The following is a 21,327-nucleotide window of genomic DNA, read 5'->3' as shown; positions in this document are numbered from 1 at the left end:
CCCCTTCAGAATTATTTATAAATGAAAATTCAATTTTTTTTAATAAATAATATAAAAATTATTTTTTTCGTTTAATAAACCTAAAATATAACTAAAAGTACTTCATATATATGATTACGATGTTCTTATATACATGTGTATTATTTTATTTATTTAAATTTTTTAACGATATTAAACTTTTTGAAGGGCATAAATTAAATATTTTTCAGATATATTGAATTGGTAATTGAAAAAATTATGTTTGTACTCAGATTAAATTGCCTAAAATAAATTACACATTTAACAATAAACCCTAATAATACTTCAGAAAATGTATTATTTCTTAAATTTTTCTTACAGCAGCCAGAAAATGTCATATCATGTCAGAGAATAAACATTCTGTGAAAAATAAAAATTTGGCTACTGTTAAAAGGAGTGGGAGGATTAATACAAATGTAATTTCAGGAAAAATCTAATTTTATTTATTTAAAAATGAAATAAAAATGATCATTGATGAGGAATCTTCTGAATTTATTTTTCTACTATTATTCACGTAAAAAACGCCACATTTTTCCTTCACCAGTTTTATTTCCTCTATGAATTTCTTTATGATTTTATTCACAAAAGTTGTCAATTAGACACAACTTCAGCTCAAACTGTATTAAACTTTACAATAACACTTTACGTGTAATACCTGGCACCTATTTAAATGATTGATCAATTAAATACGAAATGTCGGAGTATAAAAAAAACTAATAGCAAACTTGGAAACCAAAAAAAAAGAAGAAAATTACGTAGTTTTTTTAGAACTATAAAAAGTCTAGTTCTGCAGTACTTTTAACGACTACTTCTTGAATAGAAAGTACAAAGAACTCCAGATTAGCAAATTGGTGCATAGTGTATACTCTGTTGCTTTGACGAGAAATTTGCAGATGGTGGAATAACTGATTAATATAGGCTTTTATCACTACGACGGCTTTTATTTGCGATGAAAACTGCAATTAGTGATAAAACTGAACAAAGAGCTGTAGCAATTTTCTTCAAATAATAAACAACTTAAATACGAGGTAGGATCCATAATAATGGTCTAAATACGTCACTGCATGCTTGTTCTAGTTAATTAAAACCTTTAGTACAGTATATATATATTGTATGAAGTAGCAACTTTAAAACTGTTACTCGAAATAAGAACGGTCTGGCACACCTGGTATATAATGGTACAGAGACACGAGTTTAAGGTACCAAGTTCATGACATTAGGTTCAGGATACTTCTGTCTTTTATTAAAAAAAAAAAATCAACCCTTACCCTTAAGATATCTAGAGATATTTTAGAGGAACTGTGTCGTCTCTTCAAAAGGCAGGCTGAGATAATAGGAGAAAATCAAATATCTCTTCCTACGTATTCAAAGTCTTACGGGAGCATTTATTGATATCAAAGATGTGTACGCATTATTAATTAAACTTATTCTTTAAAAGTTACCACTTTTTTCCACTAAAATAAACTGGAACACCCTGAAACTTACATTTTATGATAAATTTACACTTTCAATGGATGATGCAATTGATTTGGAATAATGCAGTTTAATTTCAGCATTTTAATTTTAAAATAAAATCAGTAAAATGAAATTTTAAAAATCTGTTAGTTTTGTAGAAAAATAAAATTTGAAATTGAAATCAATCTATATCTCTTTTTCTTTAAATTTCCTTTTTCCTTAATTATTATATAATTTTTTTATTTACAAATAATGATTCAATTCTGCACTTTTTTACAATGCTTCAAAGCTATTTAAATAAAAAAAACTTTTCAATATATCTTCATCTCATTTTCTTCTGTTTTATCAAATAGTTACGCAAAGCAAGCTGAAATTTACAATATTATTATTAATAATTCACATTAAATTAGAAATTTATTTTATATTAAAAACCCTTTTTTCTTTTCAATTTACCTGCTTATCTTTAAAGCTTCGTTTAACTTTTGATCTAGCCTTATGCCTCACCATCATAAAATTTTTGGTTTTTCTCTTTTCTCTGTTAGTCGTACTAGCAAATGGATTTTGTCGACCAACTTTATAACCAAACTTTTCTCTTCCTTCCTGCCCTTTCTAAAAATAAGTATAATCCTGTGAGAACACTCATAAGACATTTATTATTGCAAAGGAAAGTTTTTTTACAAATATCGAATTTTACAAAAATGTTTTTAAAATATACTGGCGTGGGCTCTTTTACATACTATATGCCAGTTGGTTGGCTTATTTATATTGCTCATATGTTTTTTGAATTTCCTGGACCATTAAGAATAGCCCTAGGAAACGATTCTATACGCTTTAGGTAAACTCCATTCTAAAAAGCATTTGATTAAAACAAATACACCTTAAAAATCTAATTCAACACTTGCAAACAATGCGTTTACTTACTCTAACAGACTGAATTCTATCTTCCTTTGACTGTTTTCGTTTTTTATAAATGTTTTCTATGTCTGCCAATGTAATCAATTCTCCTCTGGAAATCAATGAACAAGTTTAAGTAAAACAAGTAAAACATGATTAATTGTAATAGGTCAGTGTATATAATTTTTATAATGCAGGCAAAAATATACCTTTCCGCTTCTTCCTCGGCTGGCCTTTTTACACCTCTATGTTTCAACGCATATACTTCTTTGGCCAATTGAGCAGCTTCAATTTTATGGAAATCTTCATCAGTTAATATCTTGGTCGTGCTTACTGTAGAAGCTAATTTCTTTTTTTCTATCAAGATTTCTTGTGGATTTTTCTTTTCTGTTTTCTTCTCACTTACCTAAATAACAAAAATTTAGGAATTACAAAAAAGAGAACTTGGTGTGATTAGTTAGTTAACAAGTTTGTTTGTTTTTTGTTTTTCTTAATAAGAAAAAAAGTTATAAATCTTGATTTCGAATTCCAAATTTTGTAAACATAAATAAATTTGAGGCAGAATAAAAAATTAAATTAAATGATTAAACAACATAAAGCAATCTAATGAAGTAAATTATTTTAACTTACTTTATCATTTTCAGAAATGGTTCGCGAACGATTACTTTCATTGGTGGATGTGTCAAGATCTTCTTCATTAACCTTATCACTGTCATTACCTGATAGTTCAATTTCTTCTTCACTTTCACTATCGTCTATCCATTCCTCATCATCGTTTTCACTGTCACTATTTTCGCCAGCTTTGTCTTTCTTCTTGAAAAAAGTGTGCAAACAAAAAATTATTTTTTTTTTTTCAGGACACGTTGTAGTATATTAAGGTAAAAGTTCATAGTTTAATGAAAAAATAACAATTTTTGATTTTTAAGAGAAAGACAAAATACCTCTTTTTCTTGTACTAAAACTTCCGCACCAGGTATATAATCTTTAACATCAATTTCGCCGAAATTTTTCACCTTTAATTCTATTGTGGATTCTGTAGGTTTTCCCTGAAATGGAAAGCCATTTAGCATTAGAATAAAATACAGATACTCACTATTTATATTTTACAAAAATCAATTAAACACACGACTTTCCCCTATATTACACATTCTTTGTAATTGACTTTCTTAAATAAATTTTATTTCGCTTTTCATAGAATCTCCTAAAAGATAGGACTTCCTCTGCAATAGTCCAGAGTTTTCGGTTTTGAATTTCACAGGAAATTCAAGTTTTAAACTACTCTAAGACCGCTCCGTTGCTTTTTACAATTCCAGTCTGTATGAAACTCTGTATTATAACTCAAAAACAGAAAATCTTTGCTTAGGTCCATCTTGGAACCCGACAATAAGTTTTTGTACAACGAAAATGTCCCTTTAATAAACTGATTTTGTATTTTTATTTTTCGCCAAAACGATCTCTACTCTTGCAAGATCGAATCAGAATACTCGTAGATAATCTCATATGTTTTGAGTTATAATTATAATTTCGTTTATAATTCAGCCTAAAAATGGAGAAAAAGACCTTTGCTGAAATTGTTCTAGCTCTTCTTATTCTTGTTACCTTATATAGTAAATTTTTCTTTTTTTATTTCATTACTTTTGCTACAGCCCATGAATGAGCCTTGCGATACCCTACCACCAGTTTCATCTCATTGCTTCTAGACTTTCTGAGAGCACTTTTTAAGGAGAAATTGTAATAGTAATTCCGTGCAATAGAAATGGAGTTATTACAACTCCAAGTTTAGGCAATGTAAAAGATAAGTAAATTTTATCTTCCTGTATCTACTTTCAATATTTTTTAGGTGCCTTTATTTATTTTCTGTTCAAAAATAGAGCACCAGATTATCTGTATTCACTATTTAGTAGCAAAGAACAGTTACACTTGAGGACCACTCGACAAGTGGATACAAAGTTGTACACGCCCACACCTAGGACTGCAACCTATCAAAATTCTTTTTATTTAAAAGCTTGCAGATTAAGGAACTCACTTCCGCTTGGTTTGCGTGCAAAGTCTGTCAATACGTTTAAACCTCATTTATACGAACATCTTATCAAAAGTTATCTAAATCAGTGATTTATTATTAAAGTTATTATTATCATTACTATTATTACTTCTTTGTTCTAATTATTATCTTTATTTTGTCATGTTTCCCTCTACTTATTATCACTATCACTATTACTATTATTATTGATATTATTGTTATTAATGTTACTATTATCATTATATAATTATTATATTGTTAGCAGTAGACCTGTTCTTTTCTTTTAAGTTAACATTTTTATGTATGTATTGATTTGTGTATATATTTAAAACGGAAATGGAATTTTAGTTTTATTTTTTATCTTTTTGTTTTACTCTGTATATATTGTAAATATTAATTTGGCAGCAACTCAGAAGAGAAATTTTAGTTCATTAAATTTATGTATATACTTTTTGTTGTCCTTAAGGGACTAATGTCCCAGGACATTAATAAACGTATTTCTTTCTTTCTTTCAGTACTATATTCACAATGTTCAAATTTCTCTCAATTGTGATGGTAGTTCTAGTTTATAATTGCAATAAGGTGTATTCCATGCAATAGAAAACAAGATATTGAAACTCCAATTCATTGAATGGACAGATAAATATATGAATCGAAAAGAAATTGTGGAACATTTTTGTAAAAACAGCAAAATGATGAGATATAATTAAAAGATATAATTTCTGTTTACGAAATTTTTATGGAAACTCAAACCTAAACTTACTGCTGTTTGATTTTTCTAATAATTAGCAACATATGAAACTGTCTACAGTGTAATGATGGTGTGTGTATCTTCGGAGATTGACTATCAATGCATAAAGGCATTCTTTGAGGCAACCTCAAATAATCTTTTCCACGATCTGTTTAATACTAAATTTTAAACATTTTCTGGGACCTCAACATTTAGAACCAGTTAAAGAAAGTACAAATATAAAAATATGTTCTAACTCTAACAAAATAACAATAACAAATTAACAAAATAATAACTCACTCTGTCTCTTTTATGTAGTAATTCTGGCAAAGAAGTACGATAAAGATGTATCAAAGATTTGGCTGCCATATTTACACTACGCTCACGATAATTTTTATACTGTACAAGATCTCTCAATAAATCTTCATTCATAGCTAGAGGACATTTTGCACAGAGTTCTTTTACTGCGTTTAATCTATTTTCAAAATAAATAATTAATTTTTTAATTTGTCTATTTAATTAAATCTTATTTAATAGAAAAAAAAAAATTACTGAGTCAAAAACAAAGTAATTAACAACTACCCACCCAATGGCCATAACATCTGAAGTATTCCGTTCTGTAACAAAATTGTTTACTAAAGTGCGTAAGATAGGCTCTAAAACCTAGAAACAAAATAATACAACAATATTAGCAAAATTTAAATAGACGTTAGTGATGACATCTTCTTTATTTAAAGACTTAAAGTAATAAAGGAGGATCATATCTTTCTAATTTAATTTTTAAAAACCTAAAGAAAATTCTAGTTTTATAGGGGGCACATTTCATTTTCTTATTTATTTTGAACATTTGCCAAACTTTCGGCTCAAATTAGTGCTTTCTTTAGAGGCTTCATTTATGTGGTGTTGACTTTTTAGACTACAAATATATTAGATACGATATAATTCATTGTCAAAGATCGATTTTCAAATAAATGCACCAAACAAACAAACAATACGTGTAATAGGGAAGGGATTAGCTATGAGGTTAGCATACTGGACTCCCACGCGGAGGTCCCGGGTTCGAATCCAGCTGTGCTGACCCTTAGATTTTTTCTTCCTAGGAGCTTCTTACAGCTCACTGTCCGGTGATGGACAGTGTTGTCTGTAAAGAGAGAACACTGTCCGGAGGCCGGCAGTGCAATGGAAAAAGCTCCGGGCGCCAATAACCATAGATGTTGACGCGCCTTAAATCATTAAAAAAAAAAAAAAAAAAAAATACGTGTAATCAAACAGATTCAAAACATTGCCACTTTTGAAAATAACTTCCCATTAACAAAATCACATCCAACTTAATCGAAAAGGGCAAACAAAAAACAAAGAAATATAGTTACCAAATTTTTCAATATATACATTCTCGTATATTGATATAAAAAAATTCTTTCAAATAACCTTTTGAAATTAATCGATCTTAAAAATGCTTAAATAATTTTTCACAATGTACTTACATCTGGCGGTACAAGATCATGAGATGCTTGAGCAACAAACAACAATAATTTCGTGACCTCTGAAAAAAACAAACAAAAATTTGTCAAATTTTTTGAACATTTAAACTAAATTTCAAATGATTGTTTTCTATACCCTGCTCAACAGCAGAATGCTCAAGTATTCTGTAATCATAACTACTTCATACAACTTAGTATGTTAAGAGTACTATTTATCTATTTTGGTGAATGGTTCATTTATGAGGGAAAATATATCGTCGCCTAAGAAGTGATACCTCGTAACTAAAATTTCAACGAAAATTACATTTTTATATATAAATGTTGAAAAAAGAAATAAATGTTGAAAAAAAATTTGTTTTCAATCATGCACTTTCAAGACGACAGTCACACTAATAGTTAATATTGAAAGAAGAATTACTGTATGCCTTAAAATGAATTTTATATCCTGTTTTTTTCCTTCTCCTGTAAAGTTGATATTTTGTAGTTACAAGGTATCACTTCTTAGGCGACGATATTATGGTTAATTTCAATCTTATTTCTTGTTTCCACCTATCGACCAAGGGAATTTACTGGGCTTGTGGGCTTATATTGAATAATTTATTATGTAAACAATCCAATGATCGAATTTAATTTATCACTGCAAAGTAAAAGTGTTGAAAAACACTAAACAAATTGATTTCGATTTCTAACATCCTTTTCAATCTAGGAAGATTTGTAACCCTTGACTTTCAACTCATATTAAACAATTATAAATTAAAAATTTTTAAGTTTGCGAATCCAACGAGACTGTTAGCTTCAGAACTAATGTATTAAGTAAATGAATAGCACCAAATCGTATTTTAAAGAACAATATAAGAAACATGTGAAAAATATATAATTACTATTTTACTGTAATTTACCTTTTTGATGTGGTTGAAGAAATCGTTGAATAAATGGATAAAAATTAAGAAGAATTAACTGATGTAAACCAATTAATCTAGATATAACATCTAATGTTAACACCTTGACTTCAAACTTTTCATTTCTTGTTTCTATTTGTTTAAATAATTTCTCAGCAATACCTTCAAAATAAATTATTTTGTTTGAATAATTACTAACATTAAGAATCAGCCTCAATGGTTAGCGAATGAATAATGGTTTTCAACACGGAGTTCCCGGGAAAGAATTCATATCCTATGATTTTCTCTTCCTAGGAGCTTCTAACAGCTCACTGTTCGGATAAGGACAGTGTAGACTGTATCAAGAGAACATTGTCCGGAGGCCGACAGTGTACTGAAAAAAACTACGTTAAGAATAAGTCAGATACATGTTTGTTTTGAGAGCCAAATCCTTCCAAAAATAGATTTAATGAATTTTTATTCGGGAGAAATCTATTCAAACGGCATCACAAGGAGGACAGATGCAAGAACATTTCTTACAAGGAACTTTTGAGGCTCCTTCGAAGTGATGTTTCATTCATTTAGCTCAGAAAGAGATCTAAAATCTTAACTCTTAAAGATATTTTTTTAATAAGTCACTTCCGAGACATAGCACTTTCAAATTCAGAGTGGAGTTACGCTATAATACTGAGCTTGGCAGTTCTAAGTTCTGATGGAGTTCATCAGAGCGGTGATCATTCTCTTCTTTATTGGGGCGCTCTTTAGAAAGAGGCTACTGTACCCTTTCATGCCGCTTATTGGCTGGACATACTGCTGAAGGTATTCCCCTAGGATGTACACATCCATTTTTGTAAATATAATGGCACGATGACTTTCAGAGAATTCTAATTCTCATCCAAGTAAAAAAACTGAATGAGATTTACCGAACCTGGAATTTTTGGGACAAGTTCTGCTAGAAAATATCGATAGATTAAGAACTCATTCTGGACATTTTTAATAAGCTTCAATCAATTTGTATATTTTTTTAAGAAAATAAACTTTCAACTTCTGTAATACTTGAAAAATATGTACCTTGAGGATCATGGATAAGATGCAATGCTGAAAAATTATTGTCAAGTGTAGTTCTCTTTTTCTTCTTCTTTTTGGATTTCTGGGGAGAAAATCAAATACACAAACAAATATTATTAATTATTACTTTAGAAACACGAATGCATAAAAACTCAGGATTGCTATCATAATAAAATCGAAAAAAGGAAGGGATTAGCTTTGTGGTTAGCTTGTTGGTGCTGGCCCTTAGATTTTTTCTTCCTAGGAGGTTCTTACAACTCACTGATCGGTGACAGACAGTATTGTCTGAAACGAGAGAACACTGTCCGGGTGCCAATGACCTCAGATGCTAACGCGTCTTTAAAAGTAATAATAATAGTCAATTAAACTTACCGAAATGACATTTTTCACTTTCTTAAGATGTTTTTCTCTTTTACGAGTTTTTTTATTGAATTTATTAGCCATAATAACATCTCTTGCTGATGGAGTATTCTACAATAATAGGTCGGGTCGATTAATTTAGAGATCTACAAATAATCATGAGAAATTTTGTAGCAAAACAGTAAAGTGCACTTACATCATCAGAATCACTATCTTCGGAATCATCTTTACTCTCATCACTGCTAAGAAAAAATCTCAAAGCAGTTACCATTATCTGATCAAGAAATGAAAATAAATAAAATCATTGAAAAGATTGTGGATTAGTAAACAATAAATTACACCGTGAATGACAATAAAACTTACTTTGGTTACCTTGGAAAACATTGCCGTTGCAATCACATTGACCGTTTTGGCATCACGCCATACATTTTTCTTATATAATTCCACCATTATATTCTAAAAACAGTAATCTTTTAATTGTTATGCAAAGCAAATGAATAATAATAACTTCGCTTATAATATGATCTTATTATATCACTAATGATCCTCTAAATACTGCCTGAGTGATTCAAATCTTATGTTTTAGTGCAGGAACGAAATTTCATTTATTTACTAGAAACTTGCTATACTTAAGCCGACAGAATTATTACAAAAAAAAACTTGTTCAATTATACCCCAAAAAAACATAAATCAATGTTATCCAAGATGCCTATGAACTTGCATTACAAATTCTTTTTCAAACCACAACTTTTAGGTTATAGTACTAAGAAACTTGAATATACCTCCATTATTTTTGGACAATATAAATGAGAAATAACTGTATTCAATTGAATAAACTGATATCAGAATCTGAAATGTTACTGTACTTACCAAAGACATTTTCACGGCTTTTTTATTACTATCATTTAGCATATTATACATAAAATTCTGCAAAGACTGCAACAAAAAATTAAAAACTCTTATCAGAAATTTATTTTTTTTAAAAGATAAAAATGAAAACATCTAAGAAATATTAAGCCGAACTTAAAACTTACACCATTTAGTTTCATATTTTTCTGTTTAGCATTCATATTTTTTATATCACTAATAATATGATCCTCTAAATACTGTCTGAGTGCTTTATCATGTGAACGTAGAAGGAGAAAAAATAATGTCAGCAGATCCATTGGAGCTAGGAGATTTCTGTTTCTAAGAAGAATTAAAGCTCGACAAAAGGCCTGTCCAAATATACGAAATAATATAAATAATCTCTTGCATTGTAAAAACGAAATTATACTTTAAAAAAAACAAAAACAACCTCACCATTCTCATTTCTGCATGAAGAACAGTATTGTGAGTTCCCAGTATATTCACCAGTTCTTGTGGGAAGTCCTTTAGCGAATCAGGGTAACATGAAGAAACTTGTGCCATAAACATGACTAAATCTACCAAACTTTTATTATATTCATCAGGATGAAGTTCAAATAATGATAACAATGATTCATAATGTCGTTTCTGTTGAATGAACTATAAAAAAAAAGTCATTCGAATGAGAAGTGACATGAAAGTGAAGCGAGGAAGGCTTAAATGACTGAAGTAAATCGGAAAGGCATAGCAGAAGACCAGAATCTCAGATTAAAAAATTAGAGCCAGAAAATAAGAAGCTGAATGGATGGTAATTCAGGGATAGAATCATTAATAAAAGCAGAAGAAAAGGAAATACTATGCACTCACCTCATCTTTGTATGACAAAGGATCCCTTTTGATGAGGTTCTGTAACTGGGGTAAATTTTCCGGTAGCTGATTATTTTTCCTCCTTATCATTATGTCTATTCGCCTTTTACTTTGAATGTAAAATAAACCTTATCACTGTATTAATTCCTTTATTGAAATACCATCACAGTTTTCACGTGGAAATACATAACCTGAACGGTTTTAAATAACCTACCAAATAGCAACCAGCATTCATTAGTATCGATATTTCCACATTCAATTACTAAAAATTCTATTTTACCTTCACATTCGTATAATTTGTTTCCTTATTATATTGATAACTTACATTCATTTTATTAGCTCCTTTCTACTTGATATTACGGCAGACTTATTCTATTCTAGTAGTTAGGATTAATATTTTAGGACTTAAGACAACTCTTAACCGTTTCAAGTAGGGGGGAAATGATCCAATTCTTCAGGGATTTCACTCCCTGACATTCACACAAAAACCCGCAGGTTTGTTTCTTGGAACAGCGTACCTTCAAAGAGCACTTTTGCAGATTCTGAAAGTTGACATTACAAACTACTACCATCTATGAACAAACACTGACACTGAGTGTCATACTAATCCTTCTAGATTAAAGCGGATATGGCCCGTCACTCTTTTTCACATCTGCACCTACTATTTTACTTTTAGTGACTTAACTGTGAAGAACTTAAATCACGTAACACATCTTAACATTGCAAAGCACATATCCTGTCAATTGCACTTGAATCATTCTCAACATTACAAGTTTATTTTCATGAACATTTGTAAATCGTTACTATTAAAACTCACCTTTTCGCAAACATTATGATAATTATCGTTTTTATACTAAAATTTTGTACTACCTTTTCCTCAAATTGAGGTTGGTCTTCAAAAACTGGCCTTCAAAACCCTTGATAATAAATAAGATTTGCAGAATTAGAATTCAATTTCGCCTTACGAAGTTTTTATCCACATCTTTAGTTCTATTGTTTAAGAAAAACTTTATTGGAAGAAGTCAATGGACAAACCAGACCAGTCAGAAATAAAGAGAACTCAAACATGATTAAATGAATAAATTCTACGGAACTGGAGAAACAACTGTAGTCTCATTCTCCTTATTTTAGGACTTTTAAAAGGTAACATCACACTTCGTGAACAAGATCTTTTGATTTCACCCAAATAAATGATTAAATATGCGATAGATTTTCGAAAAGTTAACATTGATTATGGTGTGAGTTTGTTTGGATGTCATTTTAAGGGTAGTTCGCATTAATAGCCAGCTATTTCGCAGGTAAGCAAGTCTCTGAAGAGGCTAATGCACTTCCTCCTTAGTGGATAAACGTTGACATTTTACAAAGAGTGACTATAAAACCATTGCGTCCTAAAATATCTACTCTGGTTAATCAAGTGTCAGTGACAGTTCTGGTATGTAATAAGGTGTGAGTGAAACTAAGTTAGAAGTTGCCTGACAGTTAGCTAGACCTAAGTAATTGCGATATTAGCTACCTACTTCTCCAAACTCTACGTGTATTGTGTGAATTTTGGGATTCTCGTGTAAGTTTTGTTCCTGTTTATAGATTAGGAATTCCCAGCGAACGCTAAGATCTAAGTGTTAAGTACAAAATTGGTAGCCAAATACGATCGACTGGTTCGCAGAAGTTGTGTTACCTTTCCAAAAGATTCAAACTGGATCCTTTTGCAGCACTAATGATGAGGGCTAACATGTGTTTAAAAGGAGATGGCACAAAAATGTTACAGGAATGGTGGGTGGAAATTATATGCCAGAAGCGAGAAAGATGTATTTTATTTGCCTCGCATGGGTAGGCTATGGAACTGCATTAACAAGAGTGTGGCCTCTAGCACTTGAATCACACAGTCTTGGCACAAATAGTGAGCATACGATATGTCGTTAAGAAGGTCATCGTGAATCACTTTTGAGTATGAATATTCGGCTCTTTGAAGAGGATCATGACTGCCTTCAGCTTTTTCCCACTCCGATTCGTAAATATAATTAAAGAGACTGGACGAAAGCTTCTTAGAACACAGTTTGGGTCGCTATGGCACGTGCCGTCTAGACAGCCCCACAGGAAATATAAATCTAACCATGAGTTTTCAACGTACAATCCTTACAAAGAAACTAAAAATTCTCAAAGTTCAAAGACTTTTTATTTAAACTGAAAAAGATAGAGAAGCATAATTAGGATTATTTTCTTGAAAATTTTGTTTAAATTTTGAAAAATAAATAAACAAATTGAAACGATTCAATATTACATTATGAAGAACTGTTATTTTGTTACATTCATATTATAAAGGCGATTGATTACAAAATGAGAAAATATATTTAAGGGTCATGATCTTCGGCTAACTATCCAGTTAAATCCAGTTTTATAGTTCATAAACTAATTAACGCAATGATTACAATAAGCTTTATCAATCAGGTCTTTCTATTGGTTTTTAACTTCCTATTTCTATAATTAGATTTTTAACAATACTGTATTAACAATTTATTTTTTAACAACTAATGTCAGTAATATGAAATATATTTGAGCAATTAATTGGTAGCAAAAAATAAAAATGAAAAGAAGATACATTTCTGTCTTTATTTACGAAACCCACTCTGCTAAGACCACAACAAATCAGTTACAGTTATTTCACAAAAAGAGACACGTCTCTTTTTCTAGTCTTCTTTCTTAGGTGACTAGTCTGCGATGACTGCTAATTAAGTATGGGCCGAAGTCAATTCCACTCAAGCACTAGGCGTCCTCTGATTGACCTGATGGTTGTTTCAGGAATATCCATTCTTTTTACTACCATTGGAGCTTTTAAGCTTGGAGAGATAGTTAATTAGAGCCTTCGTGAAATTAGAGCATAAAATTCCATTCTTCTATTCTCTGCTGGACCATGCAAAAGACACACACCTCTTCGAGGTATGAAAGAAAAGTTCTTCAACTTGATCTCCCAAGAAGTCGTCACGGTTAGCTGCTTTTGGCACCGTATCCTTGAGAAAGGACCCACTCCGAATCCAATAAGTGAGGCAGAAATAAGTTGCAAAAAAGAATTTCGATTATGTTGTGTATTATTACATATCAATATAATTACACTGTTAAGTTAATTTCACTTTTCTTCTGCATCAAGTTTTGATATGTCCATTGTGAAGGCGGTTTAAAAGTTACTAAATTAAATTGACCAATTTTAACGTATTAATTTTCAACATTCTTGACTGCACTTGCTAATTATAAAACAATGTATGCAACAATAACAAGCAATTTATCACTTATTGGAGACGGCTATTTCTTGATTACATAGAATACTCTATATATAACCTAATCAACGATAAATGATCCTTTTTTATAAATATGTTTTCATGTTTTTGTCCAACTGCATCGCATTTATGAAGTAAACAATTATTCATATTTCTAGATAACTTACAATATTATAAAATGATAATTAGTACACGATCCGTTAGATTTTTGTTTAAATATAATTGGGTTCCATACATGCGCTGTTCGTTTGGACTGCAAAGACTGTAATCATGATAACAAAATTTAGAACATCGGACTGCGTCGACCATTATTAATCTAATCTTAAGAAAAAAACATCAATAAATTGTCTTTCAGAGTTCAGAAATTTTATGATTTAAGGATATTATTTAAAACCAGTTACGCGTTCTCCTTTTTTTTTTTTTTTTTTTTAATGTAACTATATTGATAGATATATTTCGAAGCATCCAATTGTGGGTCTAAGAAGAATTCTGGTACAAATTAAAAATTAAAAGGAAATACCCAGATCATCTTGCATTGGCACGTGTCTTAAGCGATCGAAATTTTCTTTAAATAAGTGTAGATCATATTATATAATAAAAGCTTACTTAGTTAAGCACCTAATTCCGATCGCCTGCTAGCTAACACGATGAGTGAATTTTTTCCCTTGTTGATAATTTACCTCAAACTGTCCCGCGCAGTGTTAACTGAGTTGGAAACCCTTTGGGGTATACTGTCAGCCAGCCACGGTTCTGCTTAATAAGATATTTAGATGGTTCAATCACGACTTAAAGAAGTCACTGTTTCTAATAAATAATCTGGTTCAAAACTCCCATTGACTTTGACTTTCTTTCACTCATCTTACAAATGTTTTCATCAATTTAGGGAAAGGGTAACAAATGAAAATGTTTACCTGAGTAGACAAAAGCCAGAAATCATTCAAAGTACTTCTGATTCTTATGGTCACGCAATTTCGTTCAAAGTTGGAATTTTACTAACACATATCATTCTCAGCTACATTAACAGGTGATCATTCTCCGTCACAAAAACTGCCCTAGAATGAATTTTTATGAAAGAAAGTTACAAAAAAAAAATCATATAATAAAGTTTACATATTATATATAAATATATGTATATATTATAATAATAGGTAGCAAAATCATCGGTTTAAGAGGTTATCGGAACATCGCGGTAAACTAAAAGAACCCATCAGGAAATTTTTGAATTCTGGTTATAAATAAATTCACATTTTTTAAAAACTTAAAATTTTGTGTTAATATTAAATAAAACATACATTACACCAAGATATTACTTTAGATGGAAAATTATTCATGATTTACCATACTTGCCCGTCTGTTTTACCCTTTGATACATTGTTAGACAAGTAGGTAAATTTCATAATGAAACACATTTAAAAACGGAAGTTTCATAATTTACTCGCTCCCCTGGTGAGAGGTAACAAAGTAATACTGCAAAGATTACAGAAACACTTGTTCTGTAATCGCCTGAACCGGAAATAAAATTGTGTCCACCAGCAAGGGAAAAACTAAATTCAGAAAGAAAAGCTGCAGAGCTTAATTGTAGCAGTAAGGTTTGCTTAATTGTTGCAGTAAGTATCTGCGTACATCTTACTCACTTAAGTGCCCATCACTTTTATTTGAGACTTTTTTTTCAGGAACTGGGGCTTCCTAGGAAGTCTTTCGGAAATGCTAGTTAATTGGCCCTCAAAATTACTCCTTCGCGACGATTTACTTGTCCACCACCTATGTTAGTTTCAATATTCAAGCATAGTTAGAATTAGGACCTCTAAAATCAACTAACTAGAAAAGTTTTGCAAACTATATTTATGAGACATTGAAAATTTTACTCTTAACAGGCTGATTTTTAAAAATTTAGAATTATAACTGCCAACACTCATGCGAATCTATTATTTTCATTTGAATTTATTAGAAGAATTATTTTTTTTTGGAAATGTCGGAGAATATGAGAGCTTGGTTTGTTCGGTTAAGTCCACTGGAGTGATACGTTAGGAATTCCTTGGTTTTTCTGTCAATGTATCACCCATTCCTAAATTTCAGAGAAAGGGGTACCTCATTTGCAAAACCTTTATTATTATTATTTATTTATTTCTTGGGAACGCTGTTTTACTTTATATTATGACTTTCTCTCTCAATCTATAAAAGATAGGATACGTATATTTTTTATTTTATTTGTTGGTTGTATACTGTAATTTTTTTTTTCAGTTTTTACAGTGATATTCTTTTGGTTCTGCCATATTTCAGCTTGTATTTGTTTTGAATTTGAAAGATCCTAATTATTTATTTTCAATTTCTATTTAAGAGTATTCTACCGACCTCTGTCTGCAACAATGATTTCGTTTTAAGTTACACAAATTTTTTAGTTTTTGACTGACATGCGTCATCTTCAGAATATTAAGAAAAGATAATTAGCTATTACTATTGCGACATTTTACACAGGTACTCCCTCACATTTTTAGAGGAGGAAAAAACATTGTCAAATTATATTTTTTTGGACTTACTCGAAAAAAATCTTGGGTTCGAATTCAGCTACCAGTCCTTAATTCCCCCCCCCCCCCCCGAGCTCTCCTACAGCTCACTGTGTCCTGTATAGAGAGAAAACTATCCGGAGACAGGCAATGCACTGAAAAAAGACTCCGAGCGCCAAAAACATCAGATAACGCTTTTTAAGTTAAAAAAAAAATACAGAAAAAATTAATTAAAAAAAATTAAATCAAATTTAAAACGTCTTTATTAAATTAATTACTGCTATTTTATTCTTGTTTTATCTTATAAGAATTGGTATTTTCCAGTTTAATAACAGTTACATCATAATTATGAAAACGCAGTTGCATCTTCTTTAGCTTCCATATAAATGCCAACAGAGTGCACAATGGTCTACTTCAATTTCGTATTCATTTGCGTCATACAAGTGGAATTGAAGATTAAATCTACATAAAAAGCTATTTTTTATCAGTAAAAAGAACCGAATAACCTAAAGCTATACATTAAACTGGATAAACATGATTGAAGGGAAAGTTACTGAAGGTTAAGTTTTTTCAACCCAGTCAAAGATGAATCTATTAATTAATAACAGATCTGTATATGTAACTTAAATGAATTCGGTATTTGGATCCGTAAGCTGGAAAATCCATGATTCAGTCAAGTTTTAGAAATCTTCCATATGTACCAATACTCAGGTATAACAGTTAAACGATACAATCATATTATTTTTAACTGCCCACACTCGAGAGTTGGTACAAACTTTACACTTCTTTGGTTTTTCCTCTGATCCAATTTTCGGGCTTTTCCCATCATTACAGGTGAAAGCGGTGTCCGGCTTGGCCCCATTTTAGTAAACTTCAAATATGAGCCTGTGGTCTAATTATTTTAGTTTAAATTTGGAAAAAATAAATCTCTTTTTGAAACATTTTGATTTAAACTTCAACATTATTTGCAGCAAGTAGCCAATAAGAATCTTTTACTACATTTTTTTTTTTTTTAACTAATTCTTAAATTACTGCCCATCAATAAACGCATTTCTCGTGACGATATAAGAGGTTTTCCACGATAAAATCTGAATAGTCAAAATAATATCAACAAACGTGGCTTTACTACCTTCTTTTCATTGTTTGATCACCTCACAATGGCACCTTTCCCTGTCGAAAGGAAGGGATCGCAGAATCGTCATTTTTTTAATGCCAAGGATTCAGGCACTGCAGCTCACATAACCTGCCCTTCTGATCCTCGGCCATTCAATCAGCGAGTACTCAAAACGTAACGGACATAACTCTCTCTCAATCTCCTCAATTCTGTGAACGTTTTCTCCATACCGCAGCCTTCAGCCTTCAGCACATTAACATTTATACCAAATCCAGTTCCTTGACCAGCACTCACTGATCTTCAATAAGCTATGGAGACTTGGTTACCTACAAACAAAAAACAGATACATAATAGTCAATTGTTCATTTTCTACCCAAAATTTCTAAGAAAAGTTTTTAACAGATAATTTATTCTTTTCAACAGACTTATAACTTTTCGTTAAGTAGCTGTAGTTTAGTTTACCACCATTTTTGCACTAGATAATTCTATTTTAAAAAAAAAAAAATGTTGATGACACAGCATTGATTAGTTAGTCAAAATTTGGCTTAAACTAATTCATGTACACGATACCAAAGCCGATAGTTAGTTGTAATCTATGCTTGGTTTGTATCGCATTCTTGCAGCACAAATGCTGCACAAAATGTTGAACCATAGAAAAAATGCATTATTAGGAATATTTATCGCTAGTATTAGAACATTTTTACTTTTTATTTATATAGCAATTAGATCACCCTGTATTTAACAATTACAATTTGTCTAAAGTTCATGTCAACTTCGGGACACGACCTCCAATGGTATCGTCTTGGCCACCCGGCTTTAATGAGACGTAATAATGAAACTTAAACAAAAATAAATAAATAAAGAATATTTGAGTTAAAAGTGCACATGTAGTCAATTACTTAGTGTGCCTAATTCAGATAACGAAAATAATAAAGACTCAAAACTTATTAAGCAGTCAATACAAACGCCCCTCGCGCTACTAATTCGCTTCTATTGTGAGAAATCAGGCTATGCGCTACAAACGTTACCCACCATCGTGAGAAAAAGTAGGGATCTTAGGTTAGAAATGAAGTAGAGCTTACTGACCACATGTTCCACTAATAGAAAATCGCCGTATGCCACAAACTGGTCCCTAACGAACGAAGCACCATTCAAAGGTTTTTTTTTTCAGAGCTAATCAAAAATCCTAAGTAAAGAAACTTTTTTATGAACATTTATAAAGCTGTATGTGCTGCTGTAGATTATTGTTTTACTTCTAAATCTTCTTGAATGGATATATTCATCTTCCTTGCAAATACCTTGCAATTTTGCATGGAATACTAAAAAAATCAGTAGCCAGAAAGCAAACACGAAGTCCCCTCCTTATACTCAACACTTATATCGTAGGATAATACCTGTTCTTATTAAAAAAATTAAATATAATTTTTAAAAGAATCTTCGAGTTTTGATCTGCGTAAAGAATTGTCATTTCTAAACTGACCCAAACAAAAGATTCTTTAAAAAGTTATGTCTTGAATCGCACTAATTCTTTTTCCCCATTCAACATTACATACTCTAACAAAATGCTTGTAGCTTTGTTGTCTTCCTTTCTGAAGCAAACGCAAAGTGATGCGGTTTTAATAGTAATGCAATGGACAATACATCTTAAGAGAAGCTTAGAGGAAAGTAGACACGTCGATTTTCTGGAAAATTTCTGGAGGCGCTAATGGAGCGAAAGAAAAATAAACTAACATCTTTCCAAATTAGATTCTCAGGAGCTACTGATGAGGCAAAATCAAAACGTTAATCAAAATGAAATCGTCTATTTATTTGATACTATCAAATAATAATAAATAAATATATATTAATTTTCCTTGAGTAAAAAAAGAAAAGTGGGCATTTCAATGTTCCTTTGGGCGCCTTTATTCCCTAGTATTCTACATAGCATTGGTCGCAGGCGAATAAGATAGAAGTAGGCAAAGCAAGCTGTCAGTGAAACGGAATAGTGGGAAGTTATAGTTCTTCAGATGAAACAAAATGTGATTAAATGCGATTATTTATTTGTGATTAAGGTTGGACATTAAGGTTGTCGTTATTAGCAAAACTAATTTGAAAAACGATGTATGTATAATGCTTACTTATGCAACAAGATCGTTCGCAATCCTCTTAGCTGAATTTTAGCTCCATATTTCACAGCAGCACTACGAATTTCTGGTAAACAATTAACGTTGACTTCTTCTCTAGATCGCACTAATCTGTCTAACCGTCATTAAAGGAAGGTAAAAAATCTGGTGTAAACATCTACAGGAATGTCTCTTTCTCACAATTTAACGTCTTGTCAATGGCGCTCGGAGCCTTCTAAGTGCTCCTGGCAGTATTCTATCCGGCACCACCGGTTACCAAGCTATAGAGACTCCTATGAGCAAACCTGTAAACAAAACTTCAGATTTTTTACTTTGGTAACCGCTACTTTAAACGAAGGTGAAGTCATAAGACGTAGGACCTACGCCTAGACTAGCCTCTAGCCCAACCTAAAGCCAAAAAAAATGGGACTTAAATTGTCTCCGGGTATGTTCTCTCGAAGTGTAATTTACAGGAAATCATTCGCTCTTTGTCACAAAAAATTCAAAAATCTACTCTTTAAAATTGTACTTTCGCTTAACAGTTTTTCTCCAACTTAGACTTTTAAAGTACTGCGATATTACTTAGTAACTTAACGTTGCACGTTCCTGTGAACCCCCTTCAAAAAAAACCTTAAACATTTTTTAAAATAAGCCATTTAAGTGTTTTTTTTTAATTCTACGTCAGATGCTACTAACTGCGACTCTACAATTAAACAACCAGTGTCTTTTGGTAATTTTTCAAAGTAGGATGGCTTCTCATCTAACCTCGTACAATGCTGTTAAGTGGGTAACGTCAAAATCTCCCCGTTACCCGGGATTTAATTTAAAAAAATCAAACCAAAATCCTGAACAAATGGCAAGATATGCAATCACGCCTGTCATGGCTCTAAAACTATACAAAAAGATATCTTGTGGCAATGGTGGTATCTTTTTTTGTAGCAGAGAATCGCATTGTTTACCTTCCGCGCCAAGCAATCGATTTACGTTTACCTTGTATTGCTTTTACGTATTTTAGTCTTGGTGTTTCTCAAGTTTCTAGAAATGACTGGTTGTTTCATGGAGCAGCCTAATTGGCCGACTATGTCCATTTAGGGTACGCACACAACGTGCCACTATCTGTTGGAATCCACTGTTTCAGTATCGCTCATTCCTGGAGGAGTAGTTCGTGACCATTCACTGATGTCAAGCGTCCAATACTAACTCATGGAGTTTTTAGGGCAACTATCTACGACAAAATTACTAGCGTCGACGCCTACGAGAAAATTATTTTTTTAAAAGATACTGTTTCGGTAATGTGACATTCGGGGTGTCACAAGTTGGACGAAACCATCACTACGGCTTCCTCTTCAAGTCATTCAAACACGCCGTATGAACTAGAGATCTTCATTGTCTTCTTCTTCTCCTCCGACTAACGTTCCAAAATAGATTTAGACTTTCGCTAAATATATGAATAAAATTACAGCCAACGAAAAAAGGATGTAGTGTTAGTCACTTTTGTCTGTTCGGTTATATAGTTTGGAAATGTTTTTAGGACGGTAGTTAGATAGAAAGAGAGGTTGAAGCCACCTGCGGTGTAGATCCTAGCGGGGGGCCTACCACCTGTTGACACCCCCTCTGTACAAAGGGGGAAAGGGCGGCACCAATCAAGAGCAGGCTACAAGGGGCCCGGTGGGGAGAAAAGGACCCTCGCAACTTCTCTTCGTCCACAATATCAGTATAAC

At 31.6% G+C, this 21,327-nt stretch overlaps 1 protein-coding gene across 6 annotated transcripts in view; it reads right to left on the bottom strand.

Annotated features, from left to right (window-relative positions):
- Nucleotides 1-1,264: 1,264 nt before the first annotated feature.
- Nucleotides 1,265-21,327, bottom strand: part of Mys45A (SDA1 domain containing protein Mys45A) — a 33,389-nt gene continuing 13,326 nt past the window's right edge. Inside the window, exons 6-27 of one of the 6 annotated variants that reach the window (XM_074124348.1) lie at nucleotides 17,520-17,830; nucleotides 16,424-16,584; nucleotides 15,521-15,647; nucleotides 14,798-14,938; nucleotides 10,618-10,827; nucleotides 10,207-10,410; nucleotides 9,939-10,121; nucleotides 9,775-9,840; nucleotides 9,268-9,360; nucleotides 9,101-9,178; nucleotides 8,917-9,015; nucleotides 8,548-8,626; nucleotides 7,498-7,659; nucleotides 6,602-6,660; nucleotides 5,704-5,780; nucleotides 5,418-5,592; nucleotides 3,309-3,413; nucleotides 2,998-3,180; nucleotides 2,577-2,773; nucleotides 2,395-2,479; nucleotides 1,927-2,082; nucleotides 1,265-1,840 (exon numbers count right to left, since the gene is read on the bottom strand). In XM_074124348.1, coding sequence (XP_073980449.1) covers nucleotides 1,796-1,840; nucleotides 1,927-2,082; nucleotides 2,395-2,479; nucleotides 2,577-2,773; nucleotides 2,998-3,180; nucleotides 3,309-3,413; nucleotides 5,418-5,592; nucleotides 5,704-5,780; nucleotides 6,602-6,660; nucleotides 7,498-7,659; nucleotides 8,548-8,626; nucleotides 8,917-9,015; nucleotides 9,101-9,178; nucleotides 9,268-9,360; nucleotides 9,775-9,840; nucleotides 9,939-10,121; nucleotides 10,207-10,410; nucleotides 10,618-10,707 — 2,136 coding nt within the window. In that variant the 5' untranslated portion in view covers nucleotides 10,708-10,827; nucleotides 14,798-14,938; nucleotides 15,521-15,647; nucleotides 16,424-16,584; nucleotides 17,520-17,830 and the 3' untranslated portion in view covers nucleotides 1,265-1,795. Of the gene's footprint in view, nucleotides 1,841-1,926; nucleotides 2,083-2,394; nucleotides 2,480-2,576; nucleotides 2,774-2,997; nucleotides 3,181-3,308; nucleotides 3,414-5,417; nucleotides 5,593-5,703; nucleotides 5,781-6,601; nucleotides 6,661-7,497; nucleotides 7,660-8,547; nucleotides 8,627-8,916; nucleotides 9,016-9,100; nucleotides 9,179-9,267; nucleotides 9,361-9,774; nucleotides 9,841-9,938; nucleotides 10,122-10,206; nucleotides 10,411-10,617; nucleotides 10,828-14,797; nucleotides 14,939-15,520; nucleotides 15,648-16,423; nucleotides 16,585-17,519; nucleotides 17,831-21,327 lie in introns of those variants that run through there. The other 5 variants (XM_074124272.1, XM_074124213.1, XM_074124407.1 and 2 more) reach the window with 5 other exon arrangements.

Source organism: Rhodnius prolixus, unplaced genomic scaffold, assembly GCF_049639745.1.
Source record: "Rhodnius prolixus isolate KJV_2025 unplaced genomic scaffold, Rpr scaffold_1, whole genome shotgun sequence".
NCBI lineage: Eukaryota > Metazoa > Arthropoda > Insecta > Hemiptera > Reduviidae > Rhodnius > Rhodnius prolixus.
The sequence above is the reverse complement of the archived record's forward strand: the minus strand, read 5'-3'. Positions and strand labels throughout refer to the sequence as shown.